Source organism: Etheostoma spectabile, chromosome 5 (assembly GCF_008692095.1).
Source record: "Etheostoma spectabile isolate EspeVRDwgs_2016 chromosome 5, UIUC_Espe_1.0, whole genome shotgun sequence".
Classification (NCBI taxonomy): Eukaryota; Metazoa; Chordata; class Actinopteri; order Perciformes; family Percidae; genus Etheostoma; species Etheostoma spectabile.
Window position 1 is genome coordinate 14358420 of NC_045737.1, and position 17230 is coordinate 14375649.

The window sequence follows — 17230 nt, forward strand, 5'->3', positions numbered from 1 at the left end:
CCCCCCCCCCCCCTTTGCCTGACATCACTGGACATCCTTAACGCACCACAACCCAAGTATAGTCAGTGAGGCCTTTTTTCTTCCTTCCTGGGACATTTAGCGAGTTACTGTTGAGTAGGCAGAATCGGCTCCAGGACGGAGACATAAGTCATGCTCTTCTTATTTTCTCCCTTTTATCTCCAGGAAGATTAACAAAAGAATGATTAGTAGCTGGGTGATAATGTCTATTTAAAGTGGTTATTCTGCGCCGCTGTGTAGAAATTACTGCTGACACGATTTGTCAGTTGCTCGACAGAACATTATTCTACAATTTTGATAATGACCTAACTGTTTAAATCACTTGCCAAGAAAAAATGACAAAGATATTTTTTGTATCTATAAATCAAAAACCTTTGGGGTTTGGACTGTTGGTCAAACAAATAAAGAATTGGAAGATATCACCATGTTACTCTGGAAATTTGATGAGTGTGTTTGATGAACTGCTCGAATGAAGAAGAAAAAAACCTGGCCGATAAATTGCAAATAGAAAACTGTTAGTTGCAGTCTCTTGTGAAGGCCTACCATGTGCATATTTTTTGATGGTGCACCAAAACATTTATGTTCTAAAATCTGTTTTTTCTTGTCGAAAAAACACAGTGAAGGCCATTACTGATTATTAGGTGGCAACATCAAGCACAAACAGGAAACTAGAAGGACACCCAGAGAGCGCAGACCCCACCAAGGCATGCCCTAATTCACAATTTTAAAGTGTGAATTTTCCCAGCTGGGAACTTATGTTTCTGATTCTTCCGACACCACAGGAATGCAACACAAATGTCTTATCTTGCAATGTTAACAAAAGTGAAAACTAATTTGTGTATCCGCCCCGTGAACATGGATCCACTCCAAAAATACATGGGTTCTTCCTTGGTCCAAGCTAGAACCTTCCAACAAGTTTAATAAAATAGAGCCAGTAATTTTACCTTAATCTTGCTGACAAACAAAACAAACAAACCGAGCCGGAAAAAACAGACAAAGAGTAGGATAAAAAGGGTTAAAAAGAAGGAAAACTAAGCAATTAAGTGACTTTTAAAAAAGGGGCTGGATGAATAATTTAAGACATTGCTTGCTGTCATTTAACTTTGCTATGGTGAAAGCCAGTGAGGAAAGGGCTGCAGCTGCCTGGTGGGTCAATGGTTATGTTGGAATAAATGGGAGACGAGAGGGCAGATTGTCATGGGGCCGAGGGATCACTCAAAATTTGGGTAGAAAGTGACACAGGCTCCCAGGGACACCAGTTCAATGGCAGAAGGCTTCTTCCCGCTGCAGATCTCTGGCTCGACATTGGAAATACTTTGTCCCTGGGCTCGCTATAATCTGTCAGAAAGTAAGCCCACCGTGACACTAAGGTTTGGTGATGCGATACAGCTGGAGCTGCTGACAATGGTGATGCTAATGGCTTTCAAACTTCCCTTAAAGATGTGAAAATTGAGGAGGCTGAATAATTCACAGCAGAGCATATGCAAGGCCTGTCACTCGGCATCCACGAGTCATCACTCTGCACCAGTTTGTGTGGCAGAAGTTCTGACGGAGGGGAGGAAACTCGGCCGCATTATGAAGCCTGGGGACCAGATTTCCACATTTGGAAAGAGTGACATGCACTCTAACAAACTAACTGTTGCTACACAATTAAAGTGTTGTTTTTTGGCATGGTAGATGGTAACTGAAAGGGCCATACCAGTGTGTACACGATACAACTTCTTAACCACAAATCTTTACCTTTTATCAGACTATTTCAATTTAGAACATTGTAAAACTGACATTACCGTACATTTTCAGATCATAAAGAAATTAATGGAAACCCAGCTGCATGATTTACAACAGATCAGCTGGGATGTAAAGTTTTGTTACAAAGAGACTCTCAAGATAACTCACTCATTGATTAAAAGTGGTGAGAAAGGGAAAACAATTGTTACTCAAAAGGTCTGTTTACTTTTCAGACTTGCTGCGTACTTTCAGGCCCTGAAAACTTCAAAATAATAAAAAATACTCTCGTCAGTTGGACTGCTCATAGTATCCACAATAAAAGCCTAACCAGTGATGAGATGAACAAATGGACATCATTTCAATAGGTCACAAGCCAAAAAAATGTCAGTGGCCATGATGAAACTAAACTAAACTAAATCAAGCATCCTGTGCATTCAAGAAATGTCAGAAAGTACTGTAGATGTCCGATAATGGGATTTTTCAACTAAAATTAATTAGTAGTCTCATTGATTAGCTCTTCAGTTGATCTAGAGAAAGTGTTGGACCATAAGATTGTCACGTAGAATTTTGGAATTGTATCTTATTGTTTTCCAGTAACTAAAAGAGCTTGAATTTGTCTGACATTGCGCATTTACTGTAAGCTCTGAAGCTGACACGCTGTTCAGTGCATCCAACATGTCTGTCCCACAACATGGAGGCCAATCAGACAACAGGACATCTCCATACCCACACTGGAGCAGATGTGGTGATGCCTCTGCTAGCAGCAGCCCCGGGACAGCGTGTTTAATTATTGACGAGCATTAGCATTAGCTACTGTACCTGCTTTGTAAAGCAGGTGTCAACTTCCCCTTCAGTTATTTTTTGCCCTCACCCTTACTGTGAAAACACCAGGTGAGGACACGCTGCAGCAAGAGCGCAGCCACTTAACCTCTTGATCAACGCCCCAGCAGGGATGCTGGGACTCCTATTGGGGATACACCAAGGGGGAGGTAGCAGGGTGGTGGTGTGTGGGGGAGGGGGGGCATCAGCAGATGCCAGGGTTTCGAGCCTGATGACGCAGCTGTCAGCACAGATGATGCCTCCGCCGTGAGTGCTCCTACACCGCTCAATGACCAACTGAGGACACTGTGATTCCTGGACACTGAGGCTGAATGTGGACCCGCCTGCTTCAAGCTTCAAGAAGCAGCAGCTGAGCACCTCAACTCGGGTGACTGCTGCATCTGAATGTGTTCCCTAGCAAACCATGTTTATGAGGTCAAGACAGAAGTTCAGGCAGCACTGAGGAGAAGGCCTTACATGTATAAAACATGCTTCTAAAGGGGGAAACGGGGAGAAGGAATGCGCAATGAAAAGGCGATTCTTTTTCGGCTGAGTAGAGCCGTGTTAACGGAGCACCCTGTGTGCCGGTAGCGGTGATGGAGCAGAAGCAGACAGATGGACGGAGACGGAAGTTTCCAGGTTCCGCTGTTCCATGCAGGTGGTCCTGGGTGCAGGGATTGTCAGTGCATGGTGAATTATTTAAATGGGGAGCGTGGAAAAGGGAATGGATGCATCTGTCGCACATCCTTTTAAAACCCCTCCAGCAGATGTGTTTACTCACCGCCCGTACCAGCTAACTACTTAATGGGTCACCATCGGCAGCCAAGAGTTAATCAAGCAGGCCTTTTGCAAATGGCGTGCACGTAGCATCAGCTCAGGTCCTATCAGGTCGAGCAGGCGCTGTAGGCCTGTGGCTTACAGATGTAGTCGCTCCAGATCATCTTTTTACTGCATCCTTGGCGAGTTGGTTGAAAGATATCAGATAAAGGATTTGCTCTCTTGATTTCTGGAAAAAGCAAGTAGTAAGTCCAGGAGTTGTTAATGTAAGCCCAGTTCTATTTAAATGTGAGGAGGTGCTTGCACTCCCACTGCATTGTGTGTATTTCTTATTTTACTGAAAGCAATGCATGTGAAAGTAAATTAGCAGTGCAAGGAGGCAACTAGCTTCTCTACTCAGGAATCTCTCCAACATATACTGTTTACAATCGATTTATTCCTTCAGTTTATTTCCTGAGTGATGAGTGTTTGCTGGCACTTTCACCATACACTGGAAACAGTATCAAATACAGCATTGCTAGGCAGCTGGATGAAAAGAAGAAGTGACCTGCTGTAAAACAAAATCAAAAAAGAAAGGGGCGCCTGGTTAGCTCACCTGGTATAGTGGGCACCCATATACAGTATATGTAAGGCAAAAAAGTAACTGACAATAACGCGTCAGAAGGTTGTGCAATGTCATAAGACTGAAGGTCCATAACAATAAAAACATTGCACAAGCGTCCTCCTTGAACCATGTTTATCCACTAATCATTTTTGATCTTCCCTTCATGAGGGTTTTGTGTGTTTGTGGATACCTTAATATTCCTTATTTCCTTAATACTGTACATTAAGAATGACTCACACCTCGATAAGTATGTAAAACAACAATCCCATTATCTTCTCAAAAAACAAAAATATATTAACTCTGTGATAATCCCTATGGACACGAATTCTTAAAGTTAGAAATAATAGCAAAAATGTTTTTGTTTTTTTAAATGCAATAACTTGTAATATTAAAAATCTAATGATCTGTTTAGGACAAGTCAAAAACATACCACATCTGGCCACGGCTGTCGCCTGCACGTCTAAATTCATATTTCATATCCTTTCAAAAACACAAGTTCCTCTTTCAGTACTGTTGGTCAGCATCTGGCAAAAAAACATGTTACCATGAGCAGTTTAAAATGAGAGGATTATCTGAGGTGAGGTTCAAGTTGATTTGGAGTAGTTACAGCATCGCCGTCATCATATGATACATAATCTGTTTTAGAGCTGAAAAACCTTCAGGAGCCAGCGGCACTCATAATCATACATTTGATTGGATTGGAGTCATCGAGGACATTCAAATCTGTTGTTCCATCTACAATGCCTTAGCTATCATCTGTTATGGTTTGGGATTATAAGAGATGACGTTAAAATCAAACAATAGCTATGCAGCCAGGAATAAATGCATATTTACACTGTTTGCACTTAAATCTTTCTGGGTTGTATGTATGGGGTGTTTTTCTGTCGTGCTACGTCTACAATGTTTACCGCGTTCCACGCTACACCAAACTCTTCATCCCTACATCTACTGTTTTAACATAGAGCTAATCTATAGATTTAGGAGTTGTTTATTTGCAAAAAAGGAAAAACTGTGCGTATAAGAACACAAGAAACCAAAAGGATTGAAGCATCTTATCTAAATATAAGAGGGATACGGGTGATTTACGTAAAAGAACAAAAACACAAAGAAGCGCAGGACAAAAATGGCAAAATGTTTTAAGAAAAGGGGAAATAAAATTGGTTTAAAAAGTCCTGATGCTGGTGTAGTAAGAGAGAGGAATGATCTGAAGCTGCAGCTCAAAAACACAAGGTCCAGACATCCTGTATACTGTACACAAGATAATACTGCTTTTCTTTTTTCTTTTCTCTTTTTCTTTGCTTTTCTACATCAAGATAGCGACTTATAGGAGAATATATTAAATCTATTTAGTTGCTAGTATTTACATGGTCTCATTTATAAATGCTGGAGTTCATAGTAAGACATCTGTCATTAAAATTCCACCAATTCCTGTTGTCCACATGCCAAATCTTAAATCCATCAACAGAAACACTGCCCTCACATAACCTACATATCAGATATTTTGGAAAACTTGAGAATCTTGCTATAATTCCCATGCATAATTTGCATATTTCCAGCCATTTTCTTAATTTGTTACAAACTTTATGCCTATGTTGTAATATTTAGCTGTATAAAGGCAGAACAAGAAAAATATGTGGTTCTTTACTGTAATATAGTATATAATGGTATTATATAATAAATAAAATCTCATAAAACTGCATTTTATTTTTTATTTTTTTTTAAACCGTATGTTGTAATGGACAAACCTGTAATATATCAGCAATCAAACCCATGACTGGCCAATATCTGATAGTGAAAAACTATTATTTACATCTACTATTTACTATTATAAAAATCAATATTTGCACTAAAGACGCAATGTTCCAACTTTTTCAGTACCGATACTGATACCGTTAGCCGGGCTGGCCAGCTCAGGCATGACTTAAACAAAGCATTTCTAATTTCTTTAAACAAACATAAAAAAAAATTAAATAGATGTAAATTTAAGGAATTGTTATTTATTATTAAAATAATAAATGGTGCAACAGAAACTTAGTTAAAAAATCGTCAAAAGTGGTGTGTTAAAGTGTTGTTAAAGTGCAGCAACAAATTGTTTAAAACATTAGTAAATAGTAAACAGGAACAAAAATTCCAGTATATAATGTATACAGTAAACATAGAATGGCATAGATTGGCCCTACTGTCACAGATACTCGATCCAGTTATTTGAGTCAGTATCTGACCGATATCGGATATCAGTATCGGATAACTGTAAACCGTAAAGTATGCACACAAATGTGCTCCACTGGCACTTTCCTCCAAGAGAAATCCGACTAGCTACTTACTGTCCTACTTCATAGAGCTTCGGTGCAGGACACAGCAGATAATCATTACGCACATCACTCGGTTTATGATCTGTGAAAAACACAAAACAGAAGACAAAACAGTGTGTCAGAATGTGTTCTCAATAAGCAGTGCATCAGGAAAGGACCAAATGCAAATGACATTAAAACCTGTGTTTACTAAACAGTAAACATTTTTGAACTATAAAAAAAAAAAAAAAAAAACTCACCCTACTGATACTGAGCATTGCAAATTTGTTATCCAAACTGGCATCCAAAATGTAGTTGTTTTAAAAATATTTAAACTCTAAATATCATTTTATATTAAAAGAAAGCCACAGTTATTATGATCTTATCAACTCAGTTTTGGCAAATTTAGGCAGAAAGACCCTTTTAACTTCAAGAGCTCAATAAGCTAGCAATACACATATAAAGTAAATACAAACTTCATTATTTTGGCAGTCAGGAACGTATTATTAAAATATGTTTGATATTTCAGCAGTCTAACGCTGTGAGTTACATCAAGGTTACAAAAGAGAAAGAGATTATAGTTAGGATTATGATCTTTGTCTGCGTGTGCATGCTTGTCCTGATGAAGGGTAAGTGCAAGAGAGGAAGTGTGTGTGAGTGTGTGTGTATGTATATATACAAGTTGACAGAGGCCTGAAAAATCTTCAGCCACTCAGGTTGTTCATATTATTGATATTTTTTTTCTGCTTGTCTGCTCAGGGTTCCGACTGGTTTGGTGATGGAAAAGACTGTAGCATCTGTTCCACATATGTGGTGTGTGTGTGTTCAATAGTTGCCATGATGCCTGTCCATAATTATAAGGTGCCCTACTGTTGGAAAGGTCTGGGCTGAACACATGCAAAAGCCAATAAGGGAATAAATAGCCCCAAGTGGGCGAATGTGAGACAGCCTAAACTGAGAAAGGACTAACAAGGAAGGCATCTGCTAATAGCTACTTCCTGATTCTGATGAAGTTCTGTTTAAAAAAGGAACACACACACACACACACACACATATATATATACACACATATATATATACACACATATATATATATATATATATATTATATATATAATCCATATATATTACATAACAATATATCTTACATATACATCTAATACATATATATATATTATATATATATAATATATACTATATATATATACACTATATACATACATATATACATATATCATAATACAACATATATACATATATACATATATACCTATATACTATATACATATATATATTATATATTCATTATACTAATATATAATATATACATACATATATATATATATATATATATATATATATATATATACACATACATACATACACACACACAACACATGTGTGTCAGTGTGTGTGTGTGTGTGTGTGTGTGTGTGTGTGTGTGTTTTCCTGTTTTAGTTGAGTTGAAATGTTGAAAATCAAAAAATAACTTGTCAAGGAGGGAAGTGTTGTCATTGGCAATACTGGATCCCACAGATCCCACGGCCAAATGAGAGCTTGAAAAGATTGGCTCTTGGTGCCAAATCCCGTTTGCTTCCTGAAAAAGGATTTCTCGACAGAACAGACTGCAAGCTTCAAATAAAGAGCCCAGTGACCTACATAGCCTCCTTTCTTCTGTTCTGATCATAAAGATAGGCAGCTGCTAAGCGATAACAGACATGTCGGGATAGGGGTTTGTTTTGTCATATCCTTCTTTTAAACACCCAGCATCAACTCACAAGTTGAATAAGAAGATGTGGAGAGAGACAGAACATCCCACAGGCCGGCTCATGTATGATCATGATTAACACGCAATATCACAGTGATCAGACATTGATAGATACCTGTCTTCCACAAGCCAAAACCTGTTTGTTAAGCTGTTAGACGAGTAGCGTTTGGGGAGATTTGAGTTTTTATTGGTTGGCTCAGATTTAGTCTGGTCAGACTGTGATAACTCTTTGAGCTCCGTTTACCGTGTCATGTCTTGCCATGGATCGATCTGACGGTCACTATTTATCCGTCTGCTGGGCTCCTGAAAAACTCTAGAGTCGGAAGGCGTGTAGTGTTACTAAGAAGTATTTTAATACAGTGATTTTGAAGTTTATTGTTTTTTTTTTCCTTCTATTTTGATATGTTTAAAAACACAATATAAAATGTAGTTAATGGTGTCCATTTTCTTCATATGGGGAAATGTTGTAAAAAACACAATTATTGAACAATGATATGATAAATCTTGAAGCACCCTTTGACCGTCCTCAAGGGACCCACTTTGGGAACCACTGCTTTTCGAAAAACTTCAACCACGTTGGGGGGGCCACTAAGTTGCTGAGTTTCAATGGTCCAGTTTTTTGTCTTCTTCAGAAAGTTAAAGTTCTGCAGAAGAAGTCCACATTAGAGCCTTTGCAGATTTATCAGTAATGCATGACATTTAAACTGCACTAATGACTTTATTTGATCAATTTAGTAGCAATGAATCCTTTCTCTTAGTTACTGTGGACATCATGGTTAGAGGTGAACTGTAGGCTATGTGTGACGAGCAGATGTGAAACTAATATAAGGCAATGTGGACCATGTGGGTCTTTTATGGTTTTGAATCTGTATTGACACAGAAGACTAACTTCAGGTCGGAATTCAGCTCACTTAGAGCAGTTTACTCATCTAGTCAAATCTCTGCTCATATCTGATAAACTAACAGCAACACTAAATCAGAGATATTGTATAAAATGTATATTATTTTTTGTGTATTTATAAACATCCTGCTTCTTCAGAAAGCACATTACAGCTACAGAGTTGCATTTGGTGTTTTGACTAAATCTCCACCAATACTACTAAGTTATTTTTCTTTCTTTGCTTCACTGGCTTTTGTTGTCCTCCGTGCTCATGCTGGCCCAGCCTGTCAAAACAACACCCATAAAATCCAGTTTGACAATTTGAATTTGTGCATTCTTGGAGATACCAATTTAGAGCATATATTAATGAGAGCCAGACAAGAATTGCCTCAACATTGACTCAATATTTGGCTTCCTTGCATTTGTTCATAGAAATTAGAAAATATCAAAAAATATCAGAGCAGAGCTCAATGACCGGTTTAAACTGAAGTTTAGAGTCAACCTCAGTAGCCTGATCTATGGTTGAGAGACTCTGCTGTACATATGACCAACTGAATGCAAGGAGTACGATAGTCACTACTGATGATTTCCACCACTTACTAAAGGTTTGCTGGTTGACTATGAAGCTGCAGACGACGCCTTCATTGCTGCGGCCGAGAGCAAAGCCGTTCCCTCTGAGGACGATGTTGAAGGACTCTGTGGAATGTAAACAAATGGGAGATCAGACTGGGAGGAGCAACCTGCATCGGTTGATATAGTGTATACAGTATAGATAGGACTTTCTCCTGTATTACAACTGCACACCGACAACATCCTGAGATTATCTGACATTACATTGTTATTTGCTGATATGATAAAAGGTTCCTCTTAACCCTTGTGTTGTCTTCCTGTCTACCATGAACTTGTTGTCCTTACAAGGTAAAAAAAAGAAAAATAAACTGTATGGGTTCCATACAAAGTACATCCATGTTATTTTGGGGCAATTTACTTAAAGGAAAGGGGTCTAATTTGACCCCAGAAAAACATAAGGGTTAACTAAAGTTCTGTAGAGCTATTGATGATCATATTCTTTGCATAATTTAGTTTTCAATAGTTATTTAACTATTTCTTATAAATACATGTTCTATGTTCGGGAAAATAGCACAATGTAGAACTTTCACGGACTGCTAGTACTATAAAAAGTTTCATAAGTATGAACAGAAATAAAAACAGATCTAGAGACTCACGTTGGTGCAGCGATATAAAATTTTACAAGTTCACAAGATGGCCGAGCAATATCCATGTTTACAGATGGCCGGCATGAGAAGTAGGAAATGTATTCCTAACTTCATGTTCTAACTTCTGTATCTTATGTTGTGTTTTGCACAGCTGGACGTAATTACATCAACACTTGAAAGTGTTTGTTCTATCTCAAACCGCCAGAGCCTTTGGCGGTCATCTAGGATTCATAGAATTGTAGTTACATTTGTAACTTTTTTATGGATGTTTAGACATGTTATTAACACGAGAGGTTCCCAACCTGGGGGTCACAACTCCCTCATTGGATGGGGGTAAGTCAGGGTCGCAAGACAATTAAAGGGATAAAACAGAAAACAAAGTTTATTTCTTCTGACTTTTCTTTAATTTTTTCACATTAAATATTGGATATTTTCATTTTGTTAGGCCTCTAAAAACTCTTATTCGATTTAAGTGGAATAAAAGGGCTAAAAATATCCAAAATGTGAAATAACTTAAATTATTTGAAGTTCCGTGGGGAGTTTGAGTGTCCAATGATGGACAAAAGGTGCTGACACACCAACCTGATTATCAGCCATCGGACAGTCTGGCGAACTACTTTTGTAAAATACAAGATCATATTCCGAACAAGCCGCCATTTTGGTCGGTTTTGAAATTCCGGAGAAGCCAGACCCACATGACGCATTCGGCCACATGCGCAACACGTACACTCAAGTCTTAAGTTGCTTTGGTGTGTTCCGAGGCACTTTTTTGAGCAACTCGGGGAGGCAGTGACTGCCTCTTCTGCAGACGGTCGACTGTCGGGTTGATGTGTCAGAGTCTTTAGTGATTGATTTACTACCTCATCATTGCTTGAATCTGAAATTTTTTTCTTTCTGGCAAAATTTCATAAGTTCAGTAAGCAAACAGTAAAAACAGGGAATCCTGCACAGAATGAAGCAATCTGTGCTTCAGGGTCTCCAGGGTCTGACTATAGCAGGAGGACCCACTCACCGTTCACACAGACACTGGAGGGCTCCACACTCAGGATCTCTGTGCACGATCGCTTTAATATCTGGAGGATGAGGGGGGAAAAATGAAATGGGTACATTATCACTTGAGGGCCAAGAATAAATACATCAAGTCCTGGCCGTTATCAGCTCTGTCAAGTTTAGAAAACAGATTAGGGTGCAACACCTGAGAAATGTCTCACTCCGGATTGGGGCCTGGCGGCTAAAGGAGGGCGCCGAATATCAGCAGCAAAGAAGAACACGAGGGAGAAACGGCAGCTGTGTCAGCCTTTATGGGAAAATTATGCAAGACTATTACATTTCTCAGTTCTATTAAAAACCTCCGGGATGGTGCATTATCATATAAAGAGGCCTGTGTGAGCCCACTGTCATAGCGCTGCACTATCTGCTGTGATTCAATAAATCAACAAAAGGACAAACTATGCAAATCCCAGTACACAGTCGGTAAAAAGAAGCATATTAACTGCAATATAGGACACTTGAACCTTTCATTTGATGTTGGGTGAAACTTCAATCTGAGGGGAGAAAAAGGGAAGTGTTTACAGCGGCCTTATTAAATATGATGGTTTGATATGGAAGCGTTAAAAGGAGAGAGGGTTGTAGATGACAGCTGGGAGGAAACGGATCTGCTGCTGTTCCTCTGTGCCACTATTTTCCCCGTCTAATTACTTCCTTGGCAGTGCCCGAGAAAAAAGGAAAAGAAAAAATATTGACGGTTTTCCTGCCTAAGCTTAAAATGATAAAAGGGACCAGAGGAATGACATTGTTTTCCCATTAAGTGTAGAAATGTGAAAAGTTCTGCTCCAAAATGAGAAATGTGGAAAAGTAGCACTTGCACTCTTTGGAACTTTGGGTAAATTAAGTAATTCATCAGGGTTGGAGACATCAGTGTTTTTGAGATAATAAAATATGAGATTTGAACGCTGAGATTAGAGGCCTCAGTTTGGTTGAACTCAAACAGCAGACAAACAGCTATTGATTTCTCTGGGATCTAGCGACAACATTATTTACAGGCTGCAGGAGGAAAAGTAGGAAGTCGTCCAAATACCCAAAGTCATCCAAATCTCTCAGCCAGCATTGTTACTGGTGGGCTTTCTGAAAGGATGAGGCTGGTTTTGTCATTTAGTGAAAATATTTAGGCGGAAAGGTTCATTCAAAGGTTCACATATTTCTATGATGGGGCGACCTCTAGCTCAACCAGTAAGAGCATTTGTCCCACGTTAAGTCCTGCAGCAGCCAGGGTTCGGGTCCAACCTAAGGCCCTTTGCTGTGTGTCATGCCCCCATCTCTCTCTCTCCCCCTTTCATGCCAATCAACTCTATTAAAACGGGAAAAAGCCCCAAAACTAATATTTTTTTTAAGAATATTTCTATCATACATTATTAACGGGAATGCGTCAACACATCCAAAACATGTTTAAGTCAGGTTGCTAAACTGTACAGGTTGTTAAACTTGGCTAAATGTGTTCAGTAGCCAAAGGAAGTTCACGATAATGATGTGGCTACTTTGCAATTTGGGGTTTTCCCAAAAGGCCTGCAGCTCAGACAACAAAGACAGAGTGAGAACAAAGAGAGTGTGGAACAGAAAAAAAAAAAAGCCTAACAGGGTGCAGAAACACAACTTTGCCGAGCACTTTCTGGGAGTTTTTTGTCGTGCTGGTCACAGAGACCGGGCGGATCCTGCAGCAAAAGGCTGCACAGATGATCTCAAATCCTCAAAATCCAACAGAGGAGTTAGTAGGGCCAGCTAGTCAGGAATCCAGTATTACTAATCAGAAAAGAATGCTCCGCATTTCATTTGGATGCTGGAATAGTCACTGTGCTCAGAGCCTCCGAAGGACTGAGGGGATGAGCTTTTTTGTTGTTGTGTAGGCTTTAAAACATTTTGGGAGGACAGAATAAAAATTATATAAATAACTAAGGGGAAGGACGGCCTTGTGAAAAAGACTGTGTGCATGCTCTCAAAATAAAAAATAAAAGACCTTCCTAGCTCAGCACAAACAGATTAGAAGCATATTTTCTTCCAATTATAAATAATCAAATCCAGCCTATCAGAGGATTTAAACACATTCTAATGTTAATAATTACAAGCTGGATTCACATGCTCCTTAGAGATGAGAATATTCTCGATCAGAAGTGAGGCGTCATTTTTTTCCACTTCTGCCTTTCTCAGGGTGCTAGTCAAAAGTGATAATTTGTTTAAATAATTTAGGAGATATATGAGAAGAGGTTTAAAGTGTATATTCTGCACATGATTGTCTGCACACAGGCATTGTTCCACTTTCACATTTTGTGAGACGACGGACTGAGAACCACAGTTAGAGCCTCCTTCACTTGACAGCCATGTTAAAAGCAACATAATCAATCATAGCTGTTGGGCTTTGGATTCCACAACAGAAATAAGACACACCCTTTGGCTCTGCGTCCCTCCAGCTGCACGTCTGACAGCTTTGTGTAGTTCTACTCTTTTTCTGAAACACGGCCGGCCTTTTCGGCTTTGACACAGATGTAAGTCCAGCTCAGGTCAGAGGGTTCCACAGGGCTCAGATTCATGTAAAAATGTTGCCACACAAACCCTCGCCTTGGCTGACTGCGTTTAGGCTAAAAGCTGCAGCAAATGGAAAGTATCACTAATTGGCTGGCAGCAAGACGAGGAGGCTGCATGGGAAACTTCAAATAAACACTGTTCAGGGGACGATATTGACTAATTAGAGCATTACACTGATGGGTTTGATACGTTGCGCAGCCGTTTATTCTGAAGTTTTCATCGAAAGTAACATGAGAAAAGCATGAATTCTATCAAAGCGCTCCTGCTGCACTGAGAGTTTGTGACACTCAAAACAATAAAAACACTGTGAAGAGGATGTCATATGGACAGTGACTGTCTAGCCGCTCCAGTTCTAGCATCTTAATTTGCAACGGAGTAGCAGAGATATTTCCTTCTTCGTCTACAAACTGAGGACACACGGAGCAGTTATTTCCACAGACATTTTCCACTCAGCTTAGCTGGTTCACTGAGGTTTTCCTTTAAAAAACTTTAATAAAGCAAAAGGACGGAAACTGATTCCCAAATTAAACAACAACAGGCGCCATGGTACCACCATCATTTATATCTTAGATAAGTTTTTAAATTAAACTTTCAATGAAGACCAAATTTGTGCATAAGTGTTAAATTCTACTTTTTAAACTCATGCATACACACCTCAAACCTGAGCTGACTAAAACTCACAGTCACACGCGCACGCACACGCGCACGCGCACGAACACACGCACACACACACACACACACACACAAAGTAGGCGCACTTACAGAATTGACGATGCCTTTGAGTGCGTGGAAGCCATCTTTGACAGGAAACACTTGGTCCTTGGTGTCCGCAATATCAGCAAGCTGCCGGTTTCATCAAAGAGATGAGTTAACAAGAAGTACTGCGGATTTAAAGCTGCTTTCTTCTTTTTCTCTTTTCCTCTTAATGACTGAGCACTGTCTTTTCTTTCATATCATGGGCAGGAGGAGACATAGCAGATGGCATGACTGTGGCAAACACTTTGCTCAACCATGAAGAAAAAAAAAAAAAAATCACTGCAACACAAACCGGGAGAAATATTGCCTTTGTTTTTGACTTAATAAGAGCTCATCACAGGATGGTTACCCATGGTTACAAGGGACAGGCCACCATGTTGGAAGAGAGACAGTAAAACTACAGAAATCACTGACATAAGGCGGCGAGATTCTGACTTTGGTGCAACTCAGACATTCTGGTATCATTTTGTGGAGTGAAGATTACATGTTGTGGAGGAGAATAACAAAATAAAGTAGTGATCAGATTGTTTTTCTGGCTGATTACATTTGTTGAATTCTAAAGAGTGTGAACAGTGTGATAGGCCAGTAACTGATTTAACAGCCAACGTAAATGACACCTTTAATGCACACAACATGCAAATGTTCACAGTACGCTGTAATAGTTACACGTTCGGGTATAGCACTTCACTGAGAAGCCCAACGTCCTTTTCCAATACACATCAGTTTTCAACAGATTCTTGAATAGATGACCCTGCTGGCCTGTCTACATCTAGATAGTATCCAACAAGAAACTACAGTATTGGCAAGTACTGGAGACAGTGCAATATTGCGATTTTTATTAGGATATTTGTGAATACTTATCTGACTGAAGTAGAGCTGGGCAATATATCAATATTGTATCAGTATCGTGATATGAAACTAGATATCCTCTTAGATTTTGGATATTGTAATATGGCTTAGTAAGTCTTTTCCTGACTAAAGACTAACGCAGAAAGGAACTGCAACAAGTGGGACACGATCCCCGGTCTCCGTGGTGAAAGTCCTGTGTTGTCTGACTCATCCGCCACCCCGACCACCCCCCCTGCGCGAATTTTCAGGTTTTCAATAAACACACGATCCATGTTCTCATACTGTTTACGCCAAATTCTGACTCTACCATCTGAATGTCTCAATAGAAATTGAGACTCATCAGACCAGGCAACATTTTTCCTGTCCAATTTTGGTGAGCTCTTGCAAATTGTAGCCTCTTTTTCCTATTTGTAGTGGAGATGAGTGGTACCCGGTGGGGTCTTCTGCTGTTGTAGCCCATCCCCCTTAAGGTTGTGTGTGTTGTGGCTTCACAAATGCTTTGCTGTAACGAGTGGTTATTTCAGTCAAAGTTGCGCTTCTATCAGCTTGAATCAGTCGGCCCATTCTCCTCTGACCTCTAGCATCAACAAGGCATTTTCGCCCACAGGACTGCCGCATACTGGAGGTTTTTCCCTTTTCACACCATTCTTTGTAAACCCTAGAAATGGTTGGGCGTGGAAATCCCAGTAACTGAGCAGATTGTGAAATACTCAGACCGTCCCGTCTGGCACCAACAACCATGTCACGCTCAAAATTGCTTAAATCGCCTTTCTTTCCCATTCTGACATTCAGTTTGGAGTTCAGGAGATTGTCTTGACCAGGACCACACCCCTACATGCATTGAAGCAACTGCAATGTGATTGGTTGATTAGATAATTGCATTAATGAGAAATTGAGCAGGTGTTCCTAATAATCCTTTAGGTGAGTGTATATCACTTGAAGACATGGACTTTTCCATACAGGTGATGGCAATCACATTACCTGAATTTACCTTTCTCGACACTCTTCCAACATGGCAACATGTTGCTAGGAAATTTGCTATTCAGTGACAGGCATGATTGGTGTTTTGACTGCAGCAGATTAACACTAAAGCTTTCTTACCTGCTGCTCATCAAAGTCTTTAATCCCCACACAGTAAACACGGGCGCCGAATTTCCTCGCCTCATCAGCCTGCAGATCAAACACATTGTGTGTTGACGATGTGCAGCAGGTCGGATGTAAAGAAAAGAACTCAATACATGCAAAGTGCCCAGGCTCTAACATCACATTTTAAGAAAAAAATAATGAATATGACCCTAATTAAATAAATTAGCATAAGAAATATGATAAAAAGGAAAGGGTTAAATTAAGCTAAATAAAGTAAAAATAAAGTGCTATATGAGCTTTTTGGGAACCAGAATGAATTCTGTTTTGACAGCAGAGTTAACACTCACACAAGAACATTTGTACTATTGTTTGATGATATCAGTCTCACCTGTTGCACCGTCAGCTCGTGAACGTAAACTTCAAGTTTCCCGTCCGTCAAAGCCAGGATGATGCTCGAGGACTTGGTCGTTTGTCTCTGTAGCTGAGCTGAGGCCTTCAAGTTCAAATGACACAAAACGATTTGTCACATCTCAGTGGCACAATCGTGTGCATATTAGGAAAAAGCTTATGGGCTGTAACTGTTTTATGAAATTGTAGGAGTAAACTGACCTCTTTTATTCCTTCATGCATGTATGTTTCACCAGCTGGTTGTACCTCCCGCAAGCGCTTCAGACCCTCTTCTATCTGGTATCTAAAAACACAGAAAACAACTGGTGTTTGATAATCTCAATAACTACTAGTGCACTACTGCAGGGGTTCCCAAAACTTTCAGCCCACGACCCCCAAAGTAACGATGCAAGTGACCCATTATAAACGTATATAAACATTGCGCGCAACCGCGCACGCACTATAGGCGTATCC

The 17230-nt window shown here is 39.7% G+C and overlaps 1 protein-coding gene across 2 annotated transcripts in view; it reads right to left on the reverse strand.

Moving 5' to 3' along the window:
* antxr2a (ANTXR cell adhesion molecule 2a) overlaps positions 1–17230 on the reverse strand; it is an 88695-nt gene that overhangs the window by 58253 nt on the left and 13212 nt on the right. For both annotated transcript variants that reach the window (XM_032516117.1, XM_032516116.1), the window contains exons 4-10: positions 16979–17060; positions 16758–16862; positions 16385–16453; positions 14441–14521; positions 11115–11175; positions 9486–9581; positions 6271–6340 (exon numbers count right to left, since the gene is read on the reverse strand). In XM_032516117.1, coding sequence (XP_032372008.1) covers positions 6271–6340; positions 9486–9581; positions 11115–11175; positions 14441–14521; positions 16385–16453; positions 16758–16862; positions 16979–17060 — 564 coding nt within the window. The remainder of the gene's footprint in view (positions 1–6270; positions 6341–9485; positions 9582–11114; positions 11176–14440; positions 14522–16384; positions 16454–16757; positions 16863–16978; positions 17061–17230) is intronic.